The 21,784-nt window shown below is 38.3% G+C and overlaps 1 protein-coding gene across 1 annotated transcript in view; it reads left to right on the top strand.

Moving 5' to 3' along the window:
- The window catches only part of LOC6043753 (cartilage oligomeric matrix protein), a 91,990-nt gene that overhangs the window by 57,939 nt on the left and 12,267 nt on the right, over nucleotides 1-21,784 (top strand). The window contains exons 3-10 of the mRNA XM_038254476.1: nucleotides 2,299-2,362; nucleotides 3,551-3,654; nucleotides 3,715-3,926; nucleotides 3,995-4,148; nucleotides 5,256-5,402; nucleotides 5,467-5,646; nucleotides 5,703-5,820; nucleotides 9,260-9,381. Of these exons, the coding sequence (XP_038110404.1) occupies nucleotides 2,299-2,362; nucleotides 3,551-3,654; nucleotides 3,715-3,926; nucleotides 3,995-4,148; nucleotides 5,256-5,402; nucleotides 5,467-5,646; nucleotides 5,703-5,820; nucleotides 9,260-9,381 (1,101 nt within the window). The remainder of the gene's footprint in view (nucleotides 1-2,298; nucleotides 2,363-3,550; nucleotides 3,655-3,714; nucleotides 3,927-3,994; nucleotides 4,149-5,255; nucleotides 5,403-5,466; nucleotides 5,647-5,702; nucleotides 5,821-9,259; nucleotides 9,382-21,784) is intronic.

The following is a 21,784-nucleotide window of genomic DNA, read 5'->3' as shown; positions in this document are numbered from 1 at the left end:
GCTGCAAAATTTTCAGATCGCACAAATGCACACAAAAAAAGTACTCCATTAACAAAGTTGAAAAAAACTAAATTTTGAATAATAATCCATCTTTTTTGATTTTTATTTTTTTTTTTAGCGTGTAAAAGTGTGTTTTGAAAAATGTTATTGAAAAGTTGAATCAATTACCTTTCTGAATATATATAATGATGCAGGAAAAAATACATAAACAGCTACACAGTACAACTATGAAAAATAATCATTTTTTTGTCAAAAAAACATGTTTTTTCTTACCATTTTCGCCTTTGAAGGTCTGCAATTGATTTTTCTTAGTTAGAATGTTTATTTTCGAAAAAAAATACCAAAAAAATAATTAGAGTATGTCGGTTTTTTGATTTATGGCCGCCTGAAACCCCATAGTGGGCCGTCTGGGCGGTTGAAATTTGCCATTTGAAATTTTTCAATTTCGTCCGCCCTCCATCCGCCTTGGCGTGCTATGGGCGCATCGCCTGGGCGGTTCAAACTGATCGCTGAAATGTTTCAATATCGTTCGCCCCTCGATCGCTGCGGCGAGCCAAAGGCTGGTTGCCGTGGCGGTTTGCATCTGAAGGAATTTATTTCGAATTTGACATTTCAGTCAGTTTTCAACGAGCTTCGGTGGGTGTTGTTATTTAATCGGCGGCTGCTGATTTTCGTTGTAAAGTTTGTGTTGGGAGAAGTGTTGTGTTGTTTAGATTGTTTACTTATGAAAGTGCGTTTGAAATAGTGATTGAAGGTTGTTTTGCAAGAATCGTTATTGTTGGTGTAATTTATGTGACACCCCTTATAAATATTGTTGGCAGATGTGCAATCATTTGGAATACTTAGAATTTGATATGTTTCATTGTTGTTATGATTTGATTTGTTCTTTTTTGTATGTTTGTATGGAAATTTGGTGTACATTTTGGTAAAAAGTATATCTTTCCCAGGGAAACCTCTTGAAGGGTATCGAGGTGGCATTTACAAAGCGGATTTTGTGCCAATGTTTACTCAATTAATGTTAATGTTTTTTTGTGTGAATGTTAACACTCCAAAGGTTGCGGGTTCAGTGCCAGCAGTGGAGACAATTAGTGGCGCAGCAGCGATTTTTGTCTTTCTTTTGTTTGACGTTTTTTAGGTGTGCATGATGCAGGACGTGGGTAGGAAGTAATTTCAATTATTTGAAAAAATTGAAAAAAATTGAAGAAATTTAAGAAATTTAAGAACTTTAAAAAATTTAAGAAATTTAAGAAATTTAAGATATTTAGGAAATTATAAATATTGAAAAATTAAAGGAATTGAAGAAATTAAAGACATTTATTATATTTTTTATATTTTAGAAATTAAAAAATCCACAGGTGGACGGATTCCTCCGGCAAAACAATGCCCCGAAATCCATCCACCGGTGACCAGTTACTCTTGTCAACTTGGCCAAGCAATCCGTCCATCGGTGCACGGAATCTTCCTGCAAAACAATGCCCAGAAATCCCTTCCTCCTGCAAAACAAAGTCCTGAAATCCGTCCACCGGTGGACGAATTTCTCCGGCAAAACAATGCCCCGAATTCCAACCACCAGCGGACCGGTTCCGCTTGTCAACTTGGTCAGGCAAGCCGGCCACCGGTGGACCGATTCCTCCTGCAAAACAATTTCCAGAAATCCGGCCACCGATGGATCAGTTCCTCTTGCTAACCTAGGCAAGCAATCCGTCCACCGGTGGACGGATTCCGCCTGCAAAACAATGGCCAGAAGATTAACTCCATTTCACCATGCAACATCAGCTGTTTTGATTTTTGACAAGGTCTGGTTTGACAGATAGAATTTGTTTCGTCAAGTTTCGTTCTCATCCCGTACCAAGCGTTTCAAAGCGTTATTTAGGTTTGTGTCTAGGGTACCGCTGTGGTAGCAAAAAGGCACTGGACGAGCATCGAGTTTCAATGCACGGACATTTTAGCAAAGCATGGTCGCATACTCACGGTCGTCTGAAGATGCTCGTGGGTAGGTGTTTGTTTGCGCTTATACTACCATAAAATATCAATCCAAACCATTTTGCGATTTAACCTGATTGATAAAAATGAGTTTTCGGCAAAATATGACCACGAGCATCGAAAGCCGCTTACGATGTCGGCCATCGAAAAATCCATGAAAATCCACCTTTACGTCCAATCAAGTTCATATTTGGGATTTGAGCTCAGTATGCCCACCGGAACAAACCCCTGAAGTCCGCAAAAAGTAATTTCTGTTACACTCTATTATATATGCTAAGTTTCGATTAAAATGTTTACTGATATTGTTTTTTTTAGTCGCATCAAACGAACTGGAACAATACATGAAAAATGATTTTATAATCTCACTCAGACACATTCGGTACGTATTTGAAAAAAAAAAAAAATTCACAACCGTTTCTGAGAAATATAATGAACAATCTGATAAGTTTTCAACCACCACACTATGTTCGCCCCTACGACGCTCAAGCCCAATGGGCACACGCGGGCTGCTGCTGTTTGACAGCTGCACTTCCGCTACCAGTCTGTAACCAAACAACAACGAGAATACACGTTTTAAATTTTCTTCCGCGTGTTTTATTCCGGCCTCCCCGAAACCTCTTTAGGTTGTGGGCCCAAGTCGCGTTTTTCGGTCAAACGGGAAAAGTGCGCGGAATCGTCGGGCGCCATGACGGACGCAAAACCCGCTCCGGTGCAGGTGCCGATGTTGGACGAGTCCAACTTCAATCCGTGGCGTCTCCGCATGTTATCGTTCCTGGAGGAGCACGAGCTCTTGGAATCCTCCTGGCCGGAACGTCGTTGAAAGTGTTGGAGGCGGTCAAGCAGAAGCTAACCGAGGAGTTCGAGATGACGGACGAAGGTGAGATCAGTCAGCGCGACTGCTTCGATGGCCTCCTCAAGCGTTTCCGGATGAACGACTGCAAGCCGATCTCGACACCGATACAGCACCGGCTGAGGCTGGTGAAAGGAGAAGAGAAGCAGAGAACGTCGAAGCCCTACCGTGAGCTGGTCGGTTGCCTGATGTAAGCGTCCCTCACAACAAGACCGGAGTCGTGTCCGACGGATGAACACTGGGTCCATCTGAAGCGGATGATGCGGTACATCAAGGGGACACTGGACGTCGGTCTGGTGTACAAAGCCGTGGAGAACTCTCCACTGCTGGAAATTTACAGCGACGCGGACTGGGTGAACGACACTACCGATCGTCGTTCGATCACGGGCTGCGTGGTGAAGCTGTTCGGCTGTTCCCCTAAGACTCTCAAGCCCACTGGGCACACGCGGGCAGCTGCAGTTCCGCTACAAGTCTGTAACCAAACAACAACGAGAATACACGCTTTAAATTTTCTTTTCGCTTAAGTTAAACCGCGTGTTTTATTCCGGCTAATGGCACCCCTGATGATGGTAATTTTCTTTTTTTTAAATGCGGATTCCATAAATTGAAAATTGATTCTAGGGATTATATACCGTCACAGGGTCCAGTTTGTTTTATGTGCATAACTTTAGTTACGCAAGATTTGCAGCAAAACCTAACTTATTTTAAATATTCTAGACCACGAAGAAAGTTTCGGCTTGCCATCGAAGCGCTATTCATGATCAATTTTCCAACTGAGAATAATAAATTTTCCTTTTATCTCGATCGGAAAGCAAAGAGAGGTATGATTTACAAATGCATGATACGTGCAGTTTATAACAAGTTATATATTTTATTTATAGTTACTGTCGATATAAACTCGAATAGTAAATTGTACTCCAAGTATTTGGATATACCTGAAATGAATGAAACCACGACTATTCGGTCTTTGGCAATTTTGTTCAAACACAACTCATTGGTATTGTATATAGATTGCAAAGAAGGTTCAAAATTTAACCTGGACACTGATATTTCAAAACTATTTAGAAATCTGGATGAGCCAACCGTAAAATTGGTAAGTTTTGAAATGTTATGCCTCATAACAAACAGTTTAGATACGAAGAATGTGTGGTATCTTTTCAGTTTAGGGAACGTAAGTATCCGCTACATTTGGACTCGTCAGTTGAGAGTGCATTCTCCAGAACAAGTTGCCAAAACTTGTTGAAAAGAAAGCATTCGAAAAAATCAGGATCTGCAGAAAAACTACTGAAGAATAAAAAATCTGCATTTGAACAAGGTAAAACTGTAAAACTTATTTTACAAGTAATGCTAGTAGACAACAGAATCATTAACTAGGGTGACTAGGGAAATTAAGGGTTAGTAGCTTGTAGTTAGTTAGTATTAGTTAGTAGGGTGCCCAGGAAAAATGACCCCCTGCTCCACAAGCGGAAAACAGTTCTCTAGGTTGTTTTAAGCATCTGTGCCAGTTTTAGCGGAATTGGTCAAGATTAACCCATTGATACATTGATACCCGAGCCTAAAGATGGTGAAAACAAGTTTTTCATACAAAACATTTTTTTTAAATCTTTAATAACTTTTCAGGATCGAGTTTTACAGCTTTGGTATGTTCTATAAAGTTGTAGAACATTAAATTGCTAATGAGATTCTCACTTTTGGAAATATTTGGATGGTAGTAGCACACCCTGCAGACAAAACCGTTAGAAAGTTGGGTTTTTCATACATTTTTCCGATTTCACCATACAAACTTCATTTTCGAGTATTAAGGCCGATGCAAATATTTAAAAAAGTTTTTGTCAAGGGGGAAAAAAAAAAAATATAAAAATTTAAATAACAAGCCATAGTCTTCACATTTAAATGAAAAAAGTGTTTTAAAATGCATTTTACACTAGTTCAGTTGTTTTGCAATCATTAGTTTTCAAAAAATCTAAGATCTGACAAAAACAAAAATTGTATCGAAAAAAAGATTTTGCATCGAAAATTTTCAAAAAATCTTAAGATTTTTTAATAAACCCAAACATGCTAAAAATGATTTTAAACGCAGAAGAATGTATTTTAATTTGATTTCAGCTGGTTGCACTTGAATTTTCATTGAAATTTTGAAGTTTATTGTAAAAATATTTTTTTTGCCGCCTGATTTTTCGGGCCAATTTTGAAGGGGGGGTGACAAAAACTTTTAAAAATATTTGTACCAGCCTAATGGGTACATTTTGACCGATTTTGCTCATATTTGGCCCAGAGTCCTAAAACAGCTCAGAGATCAATGTTCAAATTGTGGAGCGAGGTTTTGACAAAAAGTCCCATCTTTAATGCTTAATCTGTGTCATAAAAGCTAGCATGAATTTGTACAATTTTCTGATAAATTACCTTGAACCATTATTTTTAGTTGAGGATGGTGTTGGATTTGAAAAAAATAAAAAACGCGATGTTCGCAACTGGTACCGAGGCAATGAAAAATACCGTGAAGAACGATTTGAAGTGAGAAATTCCAATACAAGAGGGGATATTCCAATTCTCCATGGTGACTGTGACGGTTAGTATTGAGTGCAGGGCAAATAAGAATATTGAAAAAAAAGATTCATCTAATGAATTTCCAGAAAATTTGGCCAAGTCACTCAATGAGCTTATTGCGATGGTGCGAGAGCTGCGAGAAGAGGTTAAAAGACAACGAGAGGAAATTCAGCATCTCCGAAGTTTGATTGAAAACTGTGCTGGTTGCCAAAAGTCGCCAGAACCACTTCGTGACAGTTGCCAGCAACACAACCCTTGTTTCCCTGGTAAGAACACCGTTGGATGAGTATAGTCATTTTATGGAACAAATTGTATTTTTTAGGTGTGCACTGTTATGACACACAGACTGGAGTTAGGTGTGGTCATTGTCCACGAGGTTACGTCGGAGATGGAATAAATTGCAAGCCTGGAGTCACGTGTGCCGAGAGACCATGTTTTTCGTAATTATTCATTAGCTGTCTAATTTTCTCTTCTTGAAATATTTATTCAAACTTACCTTCCCTTATGCATGATGTTTCTTGCAAAAATAATCACCTTGTAAAGAAGATCTTCCTTCTACAAATGGATTTAAAGCTTAAGAATGCATGGCGCTGAATTAACAACAAGCTTAATAATAGGGGAGAACCAAACTATAGGAAAGAAATTACCGTGGTTATTATCTCTCATGGTATTGCGGCAATAAACATAGGTCCAGTAAATCAAATCGTTTAAAGGGTGTGCAATCAATAATATTTTATGATGATTTACACAAAACTACTTAGCAAATAAAATTCCCGCAATCAATCAATCAATAAACAGTATTTCAGTGTAGTTCTAATGTGTACTTGATATTTTTAGTGAAATAAAATCTCTTTTGAAATTATGATATTTTCTACAAGTCATTTCGATTTCGAAAACTTTGCTCTTCCTTTTTCAGTTCAGTAATAAATTTGTAAATGTTTGACTTTTCTCTTTGTTATATGGCGTTTCAAGAATCATTTTTTTTAATTCTTGAATACAAATAGTTGTTGAAATTCTTTAAAACTGAACAAGGGAGCGAAACAAAAAGAAGCCTTTAAAAGTCAGCCATACAGATAATTCTACCGATATAAATCTCATCTTCGTATTTATAGTTGTGTGTAAACATTGTGTTAGCCTGAATCAAAATTATTTAAATTGCTTTGCACATTATTCAAATTGAATAATTTACAAGAAGCGTCCTGTGTTAGGCCAAAACTTACAATAGGCGAAAATTCATAAGGAGACATATTCCAAACGACGAAAATCACATGTGTATGTGTGGTCCAATCGAATACCCGCTAACTGATAGCAAAATTATGGGAAAGTATAATTTATATCAGACTTTTGCATATGTCGAATCCTGATACAGCTTAACTAAGTCCAGAGTATTAGGTGGTGATAGCCCTCGCGCTGCTTCCAACGACCCATTTCAGAATGGCAGAGATCCTAACGGACAAATTCCGAGGTCTTTGGGCGTTGTCCGGCCCCGACTTAACATAGAAGCAAGCACCAGATGGATCCTTAATCTAATCCAGAGGTCGTGTGTTTGCCGCCATCATCGGGAATTATATTTCAAAATAGAAAACCAACAATCATCAATACTAGCGTGCGCAAGGTGGAGCAACATGGGGCAACTGCCCCACCATCCATGACAACTTGTTTGAAATTTTGACAGCGAATGGATTTAAAAGCCGTAATGGAGCACCGAATTCGAGTGGTAGAAATGATAGTTCTCCCATTAGGAATAGATACATTGAAGAAAAAAGCAAAAACTTCTCGAATGGAAATGCTCCATTCCGAAAACACTCACATTGTTGCCCCACCATTTTTGACGACCTTGGCACTCTAGTGATCATCACTCAATAAAACTACAGATCAAGCTAAGCTATATACAGTCATCCCACATATTCGGAACGCCCACAAATTCGGAACACTTAAGTGATAATTTGTCAATAGCATGCCAAATGCATCTTTTCTGGCGACCTTACTATTTTTAGGACCTTTATTTGGACTTTTGCTATTTCACTAGTAAAAATAGTACTTCTAAAACAAAAAACTGCTTCTCAAGGTTATTTCATGCAAAGCAGTAAAACACTTGCTTCAAATGGCCTGTTCCATAATTGTGGGATGTTATTGTGCCTCCCACAATTGTGGAACACCTGAATTTAACTGATATTTTTACAAAAAAAGTTAACAGACCATTCATAAAACATAACTATGCTTGAGTTTCGATGATTTCAGTGCGTGAAGTCATTATTTTGTAAAAAAAAATGTACTCATGGAGAGAACCAAAGTTTGTTTACATCCGTAAGAAAAAGTGTTCCGAATTTGTGGATTTCAAGGGTCAAAGTTTTTCTTCAAAAACTTGTTATAAAAGTTAAAATTTGCAGTTGTTCGATACAGCATTCGAAAGATCGCAAGAAAAGCTTTCAAATGAAGGTAAAAGCGAATCATCAAGTTCAATTATCGATTTTCTATGATTTTTTGAACATTGGCCGATCTGTAAACAGTTTCGAATATGATGGATGACAGTAACAGGTCCAAATACAAAGTAATCAGCTGTTTGGTCTATCGTGGTGGGTCGCCTTTTGAGATACCGCTTTTTGTCGCAATCCCAAATTTTCTGAGTGTTTTTTTCTATTGTAATCTCTAAATAAATGGTTTGAGGGGGTGGGTTTTTTGCTGATTTGTTATTTCTTTTTTATTGTAATTTTACTTATATTTATGTGGGAAACGTGCGATTATACATCAAAAGATAGATTGTTTTTTTTTGTTTAGATAATTATATACCTACTTTTTTTCTAAAACAAAATCTTTCCAAATGTCTAGAAGTAAAATAATCATGAATTTTTAAATTGGTGGAACATGCAACGAAGCACTAAAATAAAACATCTAGTTGATACCTATAAACACTCAGGGAATGCATCTTATCGAGTGCTTTAAAAGAAAATAACGTTTGTTACTAACAACTATTGTCGAAAATTTATTAGCATCTGCTTCTTATGACTTTAAGAATTACTATAGCAGAATTAACCACAACAACCATAAACCGCATTATTATTGAGCTATAACACGTTTAAAAGCAATTTGTGTTCGTGACAAAACATTGTAAAATCTCGAAAAAATACAAAAGAAAGATATCATTAAAAGCATCATAGTTTTGACAGTTAAATTAAGTAAATAATTAATAAATTTACCCTACCAGATATGTAAATTTCGAAAAATACATAATAGAAACAACATCAAGCACTACAGAGTGTCTAGTTCAAACAGACTGGCCGATGCAAAATGCAAACAGACGATGCCGATGAAATTGGCACTGGAAACGTATGTTTTGAGCATGCAACACTGCCAGTTGTGCTTGGCGCAAATGGCGTTTAGTGTCCAGCGCGTTTGATGTCCAACGATATTGGCCAATCTGTAAAACTATGCAGTTTGTATAGAACACTGGTTTGCACTAGGGACCCTAAATAGGGAGACTGGTCGAAGTGAATTTGACGTACCCAAACAGACACGAGTTTGACGTATCCAAATGAGCATTTGCCTTTACGCCCAGCAAAACTTGGCAGTGTTGGCAAGCTCAAAACATATGTTGCCAGACCGATTTAGCAATTTTCGACCAGTCTCCCTATTTAGGGTCTCTAGTTTGCACCTGACCAATTTAGCATTAAGCAGATTTTTTTTTTAATATTGTAAGTCATAGTTTTCAGTAAAAAAATATAGCTTATCATAATATTGAAACCCATATTTTTTTACGAAAAATGAAACACTATGTACAAAGTTTACAAAACCTGATTATTTTTTTCCTCACAATCACATAACCAATCATGGCGAGGCATAAGTTACAAAGTTCAACTAACTAAACTTATCACTCAACAGAGACGTAGCTTGTCACGATACCGCTGAAGGCGCACAGTGCGGACCATGCCCCGAAAGATACGAAGGTGATGGCAAAACCTGCCACTTCAAGAACTTGTGCAATGAACATCTTTGTGCAGCAGGTAAGTGTTTTTCGAAGTACTAGTGTATTTTTGCACCCGCTTTACATTTAGTGACGATACAAGGCAGACATTTACAAAGACCCTGCACCCTAAATACCGGCAGTGTCGTCAGCAAAAAGTGACCACCCATCATTACCAGGAAGAAAATGCAAATCAGATGTAAAAACATTGCATGAAGTGAGCCAAGAATACTTCCTTGGAGATCACCAACATCAATGATGAATAATCCAGAAGCAATCCAATTCAGAAAAATCTTGAACGATCTCACCGATAGATAGTGTTGTGAAATTTTGATAAGATACATTAGAAACCCGTACAAATACATATTATGTATCAAACCATCAAAATTGTGTCCCTAAGGAAAGCCAAACTGCTCATTATTAAATTATATTATTATCATTGGAAATATCCAAAAGCCTTGAATTTCTTTCTCAAAGTGTTTGGACAAACTACTCAAAAGATTAATGGGACGATAACTTGTTGGCGATGTTGGATCTATTGGAGGCTTCAAATTGGTATGACTGGGGAAGTAACCAAGTTGCAAACATTCATTAAAAATATTGGCTAGATGTTGAATGATTTTCAACACTAGATTAAAAATGTTATCAAAGGAGCTTTCATATTTTTTTTGTTTAACCGCAACTTTAATCTCTTCACCAGAAACATGAGAATCAGCAGGAAATTCAAAGGTAGAGTTATTATTTGTTGAAATACTATTGACAACTGATGTTTCTTTACGACTGGTCATGGAAGCGCCTAGATTATAAGAACCGACAAAATGAAGCCCAAGTGGATTTGCCATTTCCTCCGACCGAGTGTTTAATATTTGATTTTAATAATTTTCCCAACAAAACCAACACGACACAATGTAATTTCCGAAAAAAGATATTGTGGAGTCTTACGCCTGACAAGTGCAACAAAGTTGTCATAAAATCAATATCGTACATTCGTTTTGCCTTCCTCACTGAGGTAAGGCTATAATCCTGCCCTAAAAATGAACTTTTTATTAAAAGCTCGATGACCCACCTTTATGTATACATATCGACTCAGAATCGAAAACTGAACAAATGTCTGTGTGTGTGTATGTGTGTGTGTATATATGTATGTGACCAAAATTCTCACTGAGTTTTCTCAGCACTGGATGAACCGATTTTGACCAAACCAGTTGCAATCGACTTGGTATAGGGTCCCATACATCGCTATTGAATTGTTTGAAGTTTCGATAACTAGTTCAAAAGTTATGTATAAACATGTGTTTTCACATATATCCGTATCTCATTTATATGCATGTAAACGATGTCCGGATCCATCATCCGACCCATTGTTGGTTCGGTAATCGAGAGACCATTCCAACGAGTCCACAACATTGAAGATCTGGCAACCCTGTCTCGAGTTATGACCACTTAAGTGATATTTATGTACTTTTTTGAAGCCGGATCTCAATTAAATGTATGCAAACGATGTCCGGATCCATCAACCGACCCATCGTTAGTTAGGTAATTGAAAGACCTTTCCAACGAAACCACAACATTGAAGATCTGGCAACCCTGTCTCGAGTTATGACCACTTAAGTGATATTTATGTACTTTTTTGAAGCCGGATCTCAATTAAATGTATGCAAACGATGTCCGGATCCACCATCCGACCTATAGTTGGTTAGGTAATCAAGAGACCTTTCCAACGAGTCCACAACATTGAAGATCTGGCAACCCTGTCTGGAGTTATGACCACTTAAGTGATATTTATGTACTTTTTTGAAGCCGGATCTCAATTAAATGTATGCAAACGATGTCCGGATCCATCAACCGACCCATCGTTAGTTAGGTAATTGAAAGACCTTTCCAACGAAACCACAACATTGAAGATCTGGCAACCCTGTCTCGAGTTATGACCACTTAAGTGATATTTATGTACTTTTTTGAAGCCGGATCTCAATTAAATGTATGCAAACGATGTCCGGATCCACCATCCGACCTATCGTTGGTTAGGTAATCGAGTAACCTTTCCAACGAGTCTACAACATTGAAGATCTGGCAACCATGTCTCGAGTTATGACCACTTAAGTGAAATTTATATACTTTTTTGAAGCCAGATCCCAATTAAATGTATGCAAACCATGTCCGGATCCATCAACCGACCCATCGTAAGTTAGGTAATTGAAAGACCTTTCCAACGAGTCTACAACATTGAAGATCTGGCAACCCTGCCTCGAGTTATGACCACTTAAGTGATATTTATGTACTTTATTGAAGCCGGATCTCAATTAAATGTATGCAAACAATGTCCAGATCCACCATCCGACCCATCGTTGGTTAGGTAATCGAGAGACCTTTTCAACGAATCCTCAACATTGAAGATCTGGCAATCCTGTCTCGAGTTATGACCACTTAAGTGATATTTATGTACTTTTTTGAAGCCGGATCTCAATTAAATATTTGCAAACGATGTCCGGATCCATCAACCGACCCATCGTAAGTTAAGTAATTGAAAGACCTTTCCAACGAGTATACAACATTAAAGATCTGGCAACCCTGTCTCGAGTTATGACCACTTAAGTGATATTTATATACTTTTTTGAAGCCAGATCCCAATTAAATGTATGCAAACGATGTCCGGATTCATCAACCGACCTATCGTAAGTTAGGTAATTGAAAGACCTTTCCAACGAGTATACAACATTGAAGATCTGGCAACCCTGTCTCGAGTTATGACCACTTAAGTGATATTTATGTACTTTTTTGAAGCCGGATCTCAATTAAATGTATGCAAACGATGTCCGGATCCACCATCCGACCTATCGTTGGTTAGGTAATCAAGGGACCTTTCCAACGAGTCCACAACATTGAAGATCTGGCAACCCTGTCTGGAGTTATGACCACTTAAGTGATATTTATGTACTTTTTTGAAGCCGGATCTCAATTAAATGTATGCAAACGATGTCCGGATCCATCAACCGACCCATCGTTAGTTAGGTAATTGAAAGACCTTTCCAACGAAACCACAACATTGAAGATCTGGCAACCCTGTCTCGAGTTATGACCACTTAAGTGATATTTATGTACTTTTTTGAAGCCGGATCTCAATTAAATGTATGCAAACGATGTCCGGATCCATCAACCGACCCATCGTAAGTTAAGTAATTGAAAGACCTTTCCAACGAGTCTACAACATTGAAGATCTGGCAACCCTGCCTCGAGTTATGACCACTTAAGTGATATTTATGTACTTTTTGAAGCCGGATCTCAATTAAATGTATGCAAACGATGTCCAGATCCACCATCCGACCCATCATTGGTTAGGTAATCGAGAGACCTTTTCAACGAATCCACAACATTGAAGATCTGGCAATCCTGTCTCGAGTTATGACCACTTAAGTGATATTTATGTACTTTTTTGAAGCCGGATCTCAATTAAATGTATGCAAACGATGTCCGGATCTTTCATCCGACCCATCGTTGGTTAAGTAATCGAAAACCCTTTCCAACGAGTCCACAACATTGATTGGTAAAAAGTGAGGAAGGCATCAACCACATAGGTGGATTAAGTTAGTTTTAGCCAAGATTTCGATATTTAAAATTTATCCTGTTGATTTCGGTGAGAGTGGACTCAGAACAAAAAACGTTACTAAATCCACCCTTAGATAGATACAAAAAGGCGGACTTTTCAGTGTTCTATCAACTTGATTCATTATTCATACCATCAGATTGAGTTGTCAGTCATAATTCAGCCTTTCAAACGCACTACACCCAAAGTTGAAGAACGAGGGGATAGTCCTCACGAAAAGAAACGTGAGGAAAGTTCTATTTTGCGAGAGAATAATCCTCTCGCGTGTTCATTCGTTCATTGGAACAGTTCATTCGATTGAGTGGCTTATATAGACAAATGACCGCCACTTTCTCACCGAACCATGACGGCCCATACAGCAAAGGCGCGGTTCAATATGCCGAAGGTCTTGGGTTCGAGTCTCGGTACCGGTACTTTTTTTTTGATGGATGAACTTTTTTTGAAGATGAACTCATGAGTAAAGTACTCTCGGTAATTTCGGGATTTATTCTCTCAGTCCGTACACAGTACCATTTTACTACAGAATTGTGCTCTTTATCCTCTCGTATGCCGATGTCCAGTTCTGGGTGTAGAATGGCCAAATTTTAAAACATCAATGTTTGCCAATCTGACCGTTTTACCCCCAATTCCCCTTGTAGAACAAAAGAAAAGTTCATCCGCGGTCTGTCAGCAGCGCGCTGTTTTGTTTGCTGGATCAACATTTGGAAATGTCGAACGTTGAAGGAAATCGCTCAAAAAATGGAAATTAACCGATTTCAAATGTTATGGCCGCAAATGAAAGGTTCTGGCGAGTTATGTTATGTTATGGCCGAAAACTAGTTCTGGCGAGGGTTCTGGGCACTGCGGCAATGGATTTTACAGGCGGGTTGCTTCCGGTTGCATTTGATTTGAGGAGAAGGTTTTTCAATCCACCAGGGGCTTATTCGGGGGCAACAGTTTCGGTAATCCGGAACTTCCGGTAAGTTTCATATTTGCAGTGTTTAGCATGAAAAACAAACTTAGACCAATCTTTCAAGTGTGCGCTCTTTTTGAGGAGGGGGCGCAAACCGAAGAAGAGCGAAACTCGGGGGAGCGTTATTTTGGGGTTTGAGCGCAAATCGAAGGAGCGTTATTGCAGGGTTTTGGCGTAAAATGGGATTTTCTGTTTTAATATTATTTACAATTAAACGAAACATTTATATAAGGGGTCATCCACAAAACACTGATAATGGGCCATCCTCAAATCTGGGTATCCAAGAACTCCCGGATGCCATGGCCTAGATAGCTACCTGATCAACGGAGGTCTATATGGGTGAATTAACCATCGGTATAGCTTCAGATAGCTTTAGTGAACCACGATGGATACCCTTCGCCATGTTGGATTATTATGGGTCCTCCAGGAACTCCCGGGAGTTATGACCTGATGATTTATCTGCCTTCCGAGAGTTCCTGGGAAACCCATAACAATCAAGCATGGTGCAAAGTGTCTATCATGGTCCACTGAAGCTTCTTGAAGCGATACCGATGGTTGATATACCCATATAGTTTCGCGTTGATCAGGTAGATCATCAGGTCATCACTTCCTGGAATTCTTGGATTATCGATAACAACGTACCCCAGAGTTTCTATTGTTGTTCACTGAAGCTACCTGAAGCCACACCGATGATCAATTCACCCATATAGACAATAGGGTCCTAAAGTCCTGAGTCAATTGTTATGTTCAACGGTAAAGAACAGATTAAAACCCATTTTTGATCATTTTTTTTTCTTCATTTAAATGCAAAAAATAGGACAGGACAACATTTTTTTGATGAATCAACTAAGGTCTAACGAGCTGTGATTTTTTTAAATTGATTTAAAATCGATTTTAAATCCTTCTCGGTCGTACGAAGTGTTATTGTACTCAGAAAAATAAGCTTTATCGTTGTTAACAATAATATCACAAATGTAAGCTTCACCTTTGGGCCCAATTGAAACATCACTAGCGTGCACAGGGTGGGGCAACTGCCCCACCATCCTCAGAAATTTGTTCTAAATTTGGTCAGGGGGTTTCCACAAATGACGTATTTTTCAAAACGTCCATATTATTGCCCCACCTTCCTCAAAGAGCTGGGCACGCTAGTGTGAAACATATCAAACGAAATATTTGAAACCAAACCTGCACAACAACAAACAAACAGAAAAATGTGGCGTTAATTTGGATTCAACAAAGTATTTAATTGCTTTCGTAATTGCAAATCGACTTTTGATTGCATTTTCAGATTTGTATGAAACCTTGTCCATTGATGTTTTTTATGATCAAAATAGTTATTGTGCACTATTGCCTCATATTCTTCATACAAAATGGTGTCTGTCTATACACAAGTGCTGTGAATGTTTTCGCAAATCTGTATCTTGAGATAAGATTTTCTGAATACCAACCATTGGCAATGTTTTAAGTTATGTCCAGGTTTGAACTAAAAACTTTTTTTAGTCTAAAAAAGATTATAGTTACAATGGTTAATACACCCATATAGACCCCCGTTGATTAGGTAGATCATCAGCTTGGCTTTCTACCTAAGGTACTCGCGAGTGTGTAGTAGTGCGGTTGTCAAAATCGTTATCTCTGACTCTCTCACTCCACTGTCACTGACATTGTTTATGTTTGCTTTTCCTGGCATGATCCATTGTTCGTTTGTTATTGTTTTGGTTTTAGTGGCACGGAGTCATGCACTCACACTAATGCAAAGCAAGATCGTGAGTACCTATGATATACAGCCTTGGATCATCAGGTCATAACTCCCGGGAGTTCCTGGAGGACCCATAATAATCCAACATGGTGAAGGGTATCCATCGTGGTTCACTGAAGCAACCTGAAGCTATACCGATGGTTAATTCACCCATATAGACCTCCGTTGATGTAGCAGTGCGTGGCCGAATGGTTACGCTGTCCGCTTTGTATGCGGATGATTCTGGGTTCGATTCCCATCTGCTGCAACCTTCCATCGGATGAGGAAGTAAAATGTCGGTCCCGGCCTTGGTTGTTAGGCCGTTAAGTCATTCTAGGTGTAGGAGTTGTCTCCATGCCATAAGTACAAACAACACACCAAACCAAGCCTACTCCGGTGGAATCGCTGGCGGCGGTTGGACTCGCAATCCAAAGGTCGTCAGTTCAAACACTGGGGTGGAAGGTTCCTTGGAGTAAAAGAGGTTTGGGTGCTCTCCCCATTCAAGCCTTCGGACTCCTAGCATGAGCATGAGCATGAGCATGAGAGATCACCCATGGTTGCCCCTCCGTTGCTGAACAGAACCGTAATATCCTTTCAGCACTACTGATTATAGGCTTCGACGATCTAGTGGTGTTTCCCTTATCAACAGCATGTATGAATGCGCTGAAAAGATAAAACACCATGATTGCTAAAGCTAGATCAGTTGCGAATAGGTAACAGTCATTGGCCACCAACGGCGCCCGCCATGTCAGTTTGTAGACCTCGATTTTAAGGGACGGGAATGTTAGTTAGCGCAGGTTGCTACTAGGGCAGCTGATTTACTCTGTGCTTACACCCCACGAGCGCCAGGAACCTGAAAACTTGTTAGTAGGATAGGGTGTTTGGTCAGGATTCATCATAGAAGATGATGATGCGACCCAAAATCATAGTGTTTGTTGAAAGGTGTTATATATTATTCTCAAGGCAAACACTCGGATGCTGCGGATGAGACATTTCCCGTTTATCGGTTGTTAAATTTTAAATGAAATGGTTTAGTCTTAGACAGCCGGCTGTGGAAAGATAGAACCAAAATCATTTGTAATTAATAAATGAAGGATTAAAAAGTGTAATTTTTAGCTTGATATGATTTTACGAGTTTTAAATGATTGATGTTTAGTGAGGTACTGATTAACGGTGCGAACGACGAGTTACGATGTTTATCGAGCTGAAATGGTACGACGACGATCACGAAAATTCTAGCGACCCGACGGAGAGGCATCGCAAATCGAACTAACTCAGCTGTCATCAGGCAGCCTTACCTTCAAACACAGATACGCACGCGAAAAAAAATAAACGAAAAACAAACCGCGAAAAATCTTGCGACCCGACGGAAAGGCATCGCAATTCGGACTCACCAATAGCATTTACCGCAAATCATGACAAAAAATATTTTCTATCCCGACCGGCGCGTTACTCAAATTAACTTCTCTTGGCTTTGCGTATTTGTAATGATATTAACGTGTTATAAAAACTCAAAAACCTAGACGAACTCAACCGGCGTCGTGCCTTCCGATCCACGATGATAAAGGAAAGACTGATAGCTAGCGAGTAAAAGGACAAAAAAAAAAAAAATCACGAGCAATTGTTCAAAGTGACCGCGAGGCATCACTGGCAGCAAACGACATGATATTTATAATTTACGCTATTATTTACATATTAGAAAATGAACGGAATATAGCAGTACGATTTCATTCACCCTAACGTAAACACACACACACACACACACACACACACACACACACACACACACACACAAACTCACTCTTTGAATCAATAGAATAGATTATATTTGTGTTTGCAAAAAACAATTTATGTTTTCCATTTCCTACTCATTGTTGGGTTCGACCCCCAGAAACAATGAGGAGTTAGTAATTCTAGTCAAGCGTGTCAATTGACTTGATATCACGGTTCTCACTCTCTCAAATGACTCTCGCAAATCAAAACACATTCATTCACTACAGTCACTCTCACTTTCATACATCAAACAACATAGAACGTACTCACCCGAGGCCAGCACCAGATTGTCCGGTGTCACCAAGCGCAGCATCGGTGTCATCGAACAGTTCTCCTTCTTTCTTGCTGGGGCAAATCTTAAATCGAATTTGTTCCACTTTCGATGCAGTTTTAACACATGCAAAACAACACACACAAGCACCCGGGAAATACTTTTTCCATCAAAGTAGACCGGGGGGATCTACGCGATTCGGATGAAGCCACCGACAAGCCTTCGGACTCCTAGGTTCGAGCAGAAACTTGCAATAGAGACCACAAAAGACCCGGGGGTCGTTAATGTGGATGGTTTGATTTTTTTTTAGACCTCCGTTGATCTGGTTGATATCCAGGTCATAACTTCAAGGAGTTCTTAGAAGACTTTAAACAATCCAACGTACCCCAGTGTGTCCATCGTTGTTCACTGAAGCTACACTCAAACCCCGATGGTTTGATACCAACTGTTGTCAGACGAACGGGGTCACTTTTTAGTTTGACACCCCTTTTACACGGAGTTCACGCACACTACCAAACGTGTGTTTTGATAGTGTGCGTGATCGCCGTGTAAAAAGTGACAGTTCGTCACTTTTTAGTTTGACTTTGACCAGCCAACGGGGTACAAACTAAAAAAGTGTCAAACGAAAAAGTGACCAACCATCGGGGGTTGAGTGTATACCGATGGTTAATTCACCCATATGAGCAGTTCTCTACGGAATCGGTCTTTTTCTTTAATTTTAATTTTTGTATTTTTTAATCCGGCTGAAAGTTTTTTGGTGCCTTCGGTATGCCCAAAGAAGCCATTTTGCATCATTAGTTTGTCCATATAATTTTCCATACAAATTTGGCAGCTGTCCATACAAAAATGATATGTGAAAATTCAAAAATCTGTATCTTTTGAAGGAATTTCTTGATCGATTTGGTGTCTTGGGCAAAGTTGTAGGTATGGATATGGACTACACTGAAAAAAATGATACACGGTAAAAAAATGGTGATTTTTAATTTAACTTTTTGTCACTAAAACTTGATTTGCAAAAAAACACTATTTTTGATATTTTTTTTTTTTATATGTTTTAGAGGACATAAAATGCCAACTTTTCAGAAATTTCCAGAATGGGCAAAAAATCTTTGACCGAGTTATGATTTTTTGAATCAACACAGATTTTTCAAAAAAACGAAATATTGGTCTCAAAAATTTTTCAACTTCATTTTTCGATGTAAAATTGAATTTGCAATCAAAAAATACTCTAGTGAAATTTTGATAAAGTGCACCGTTCTCAAGTTATAATCATTTTTAGGTAACTTTTTTGAAAATAGTCGCAGTTTTTTATTTTTTAAAATTAGTGCCCATGTTTGCCCACCTTTGAAAAAAATATTTTTGAAAAGCTGAGAAAATTCTCTTTATTTTGTTTTTCCGGACTTTGTTGATACGACCTTTAGTTGCTGAGATATTGCCATGCGAAGGTTTAAAAACAGGAAAATTGATGTTTTCTTAGTCTCACCCAAACAACCCACCATTTTCTAATGTCGATTTCTCAGCAACTAAAGGTCTGATTTACAATGTTAAAACATGAAACATTCGAGAAATTTTTCGATCTTTTCGAAATAAATATTTTCAAAAATTTAAAATCAAGACTAACATTTCAAATGGCCGTGATATTGAATGTTTGGCCCGTTTGTAATGTTAGTCTTGATTTTAAATTTTTGAAATTATTTTATTAAGTTCAATAAAGCAAAATATAGAGAATTTTCTCAGCTTTTCAAAAATATTTTTTTCAAAGGTGGGCAAAAATGGGCACTAATTTTAAAAAATGAAAAACTGCGACTTTTTTCAAAAAAGTTACCTAAAAATGGTTATAACTTGAAAACGGTGCACTTTATCAAAATTTTACTAAAGTACTTTTTGATTGCAAATTCGATTTTACATCGAAAAATGAAGTTGAAAAATTTTTGAGACCAATATTTCGATTTTTTGAAAAAAATCTGTATTGATTCAAAAAATCATAACTAGGTCAATGATTTTTTGCCCATTCTGGAAATTTCTGAAAAGTTGGCATTTTATGTCCTCTAAAACATATAAAAAAATAAAAAAAATTAAAAATAGTGTTTTTTTTGCAAATCAAGTTTTAGTGACAAAAAGTTAAATTAAAAATCACCAAATTTTTTTTACCGTGTATCATTTTTTTCAGTGTAGTCCATATCCATACCTACAACTTTGCCGAAAAATTCCTTCAAAAGAAACAGATTTTTGAATTTTCACATATCATTTTTGTATGGACAGCTGCCAAATTTGTATGGAAAATTATATGGACAAACTAATGATGCATAATGGCTTCTTTGGGCATACCGAAGGCACCAAAAAAGTTTCAGCCGGACTAAAAAATACAAAAAAAAAATCGAATGACCGAAATCTCAGAGAATTGCTCATATAGACCTCCGTCGAGACCTCCGTTGATCAGGTAGCTATCTAGGCCATGACATCCGGGAGTTCTTGGATACCCAGATTTGAGGATGGTCCATTATCAGTGTTTTGTGGATGACACCTTATATAAATGTTTCGTTTAATTGTAAATAATATTAAAACAGAAAATCCCATTTTACGCCAAAACCCTGCAATAACGCTCCTTCGATTTGCGCTCAAACCCCGAAATAACGCTCCCCCGAGTTTCGCTCTTCTTCGGTTTGCGCCCCCTCCTCAAAAAGAGCGCACACTTGAAAGATTGGTCTAAGTTTGTTTTTCATGCTAAACACTGCAAATATGAAACTTACCGGAAGTTCCGGATTACCGAAACTGTTGCCCCCGAATAAGCCCCTGGTGGATTGAAAAACCTTCTCCTCAAATCAAATGCAACCGGAAGCAACCCGCTTGTAAAATCCATTGCCGCAGTGCCCAGAACCCTCGCCAGAACTAGTTTTCGGCCATAACATAGCATAACTCGCCAGAACCTTTCATTTGCGGCCATAACATTTGAAATCGGTTAATTTCCATTTTTTGAGCGATTTTCTTCAACGTTCGACATTTCCAAATGTTGATCCAGCAAACAAAACAGCGCGCTGCTGCAAAAAAACATTCACGTTGATGTTACGTGAAAAGCTATGTGGTATTTTTCCACTAAAGTTTTCACGTAACTTCTACAAGATGACTCTAGTAGAAACGGAATTTATTTGGCCAGATCAGTTCACATCGATTTTACGTGTTTCACACGTAAAAGCTAAATGAATCAATTGACGATTTCTACGTGTTTGTTTTAGTAAACGTTATATGGTTTTTGTAGTAGTAGATTTCAGTTTTGCCTCACTTTATTTTATTTTTTCGAATAGAAATAAAAATGATTTCAGTTCAATTTGCACAAACTTGGTATATTTTTCAATAATTTACAAACATTATAAAGATTAGATTTTTTCGGAAACACCGATGAGACCATTTTACCAGTGGTTTAGTTAGCCGATTCTGCCGGCCTGCATGCACACGGGAACCCGTTTCAAGGCCAGGACGACGTTCGCAACGCATCCGGCCTAGACAATCTGACCACCAGCTGGATGCTCAAGAACGAGTTGTGCAATCTAGACTCGAAATCCTCCGGAGAACACTCAGCTAAACCCGTTGGTCTTGTCCATGCAATTTTCGGTGGCATTGAGCACCACGGCACCACCGGCCGCTAAGGTTGGAACGGGCCAGAATTCCTGTGGCCGCTGGGAATGAAGATGATTACTTCCAGAGGTCAGATTCTGCAAAAAAGGAAAAAATAGCTGTAATTATTAAAAATTTATCAAACTTAACTTAACTTACCGTCTGTTCCATTTTAAAATAAATTTGGCGAGAACAACTCCAGCTGCAGACCTTTGCCGTTCGCTATCAATTTTCATACTAAAATAATCACGTAGAAATTTCACAGAATAGCGCACTCGAGTCTCGTTGAAGTTACATTTCAAAACACATAAAAGCTACATGAATAAACCTAGTGGAAAAATACTATAAGGGGTTCCACGTAACTTCAAAGTGAACATATTTTTTTTGCCAGAACACATTCACATTATTTTTACGTGCGTCACGTAAAACGGGCCTAGTGAGGGTAAAATCGAGGTTACGTGATTTTTCACGTAGCATCAACGTGTGGAGTTTTTTG

The sequence above is a fragment of the Culex quinquefasciatus genome, chromosome 2 (assembly GCF_015732765.1).
Source record: "Culex quinquefasciatus strain JHB chromosome 2, VPISU_Cqui_1.0_pri_paternal, whole genome shotgun sequence".
Taxonomy (NCBI): domain Eukaryota; kingdom Metazoa; phylum Arthropoda; class Insecta; order Diptera; family Culicidae; genus Culex; species Culex quinquefasciatus.
Note: the sequence above shows the minus strand (reverse complement) of the source record. Positions and strands in the feature narration are given on the sequence as shown.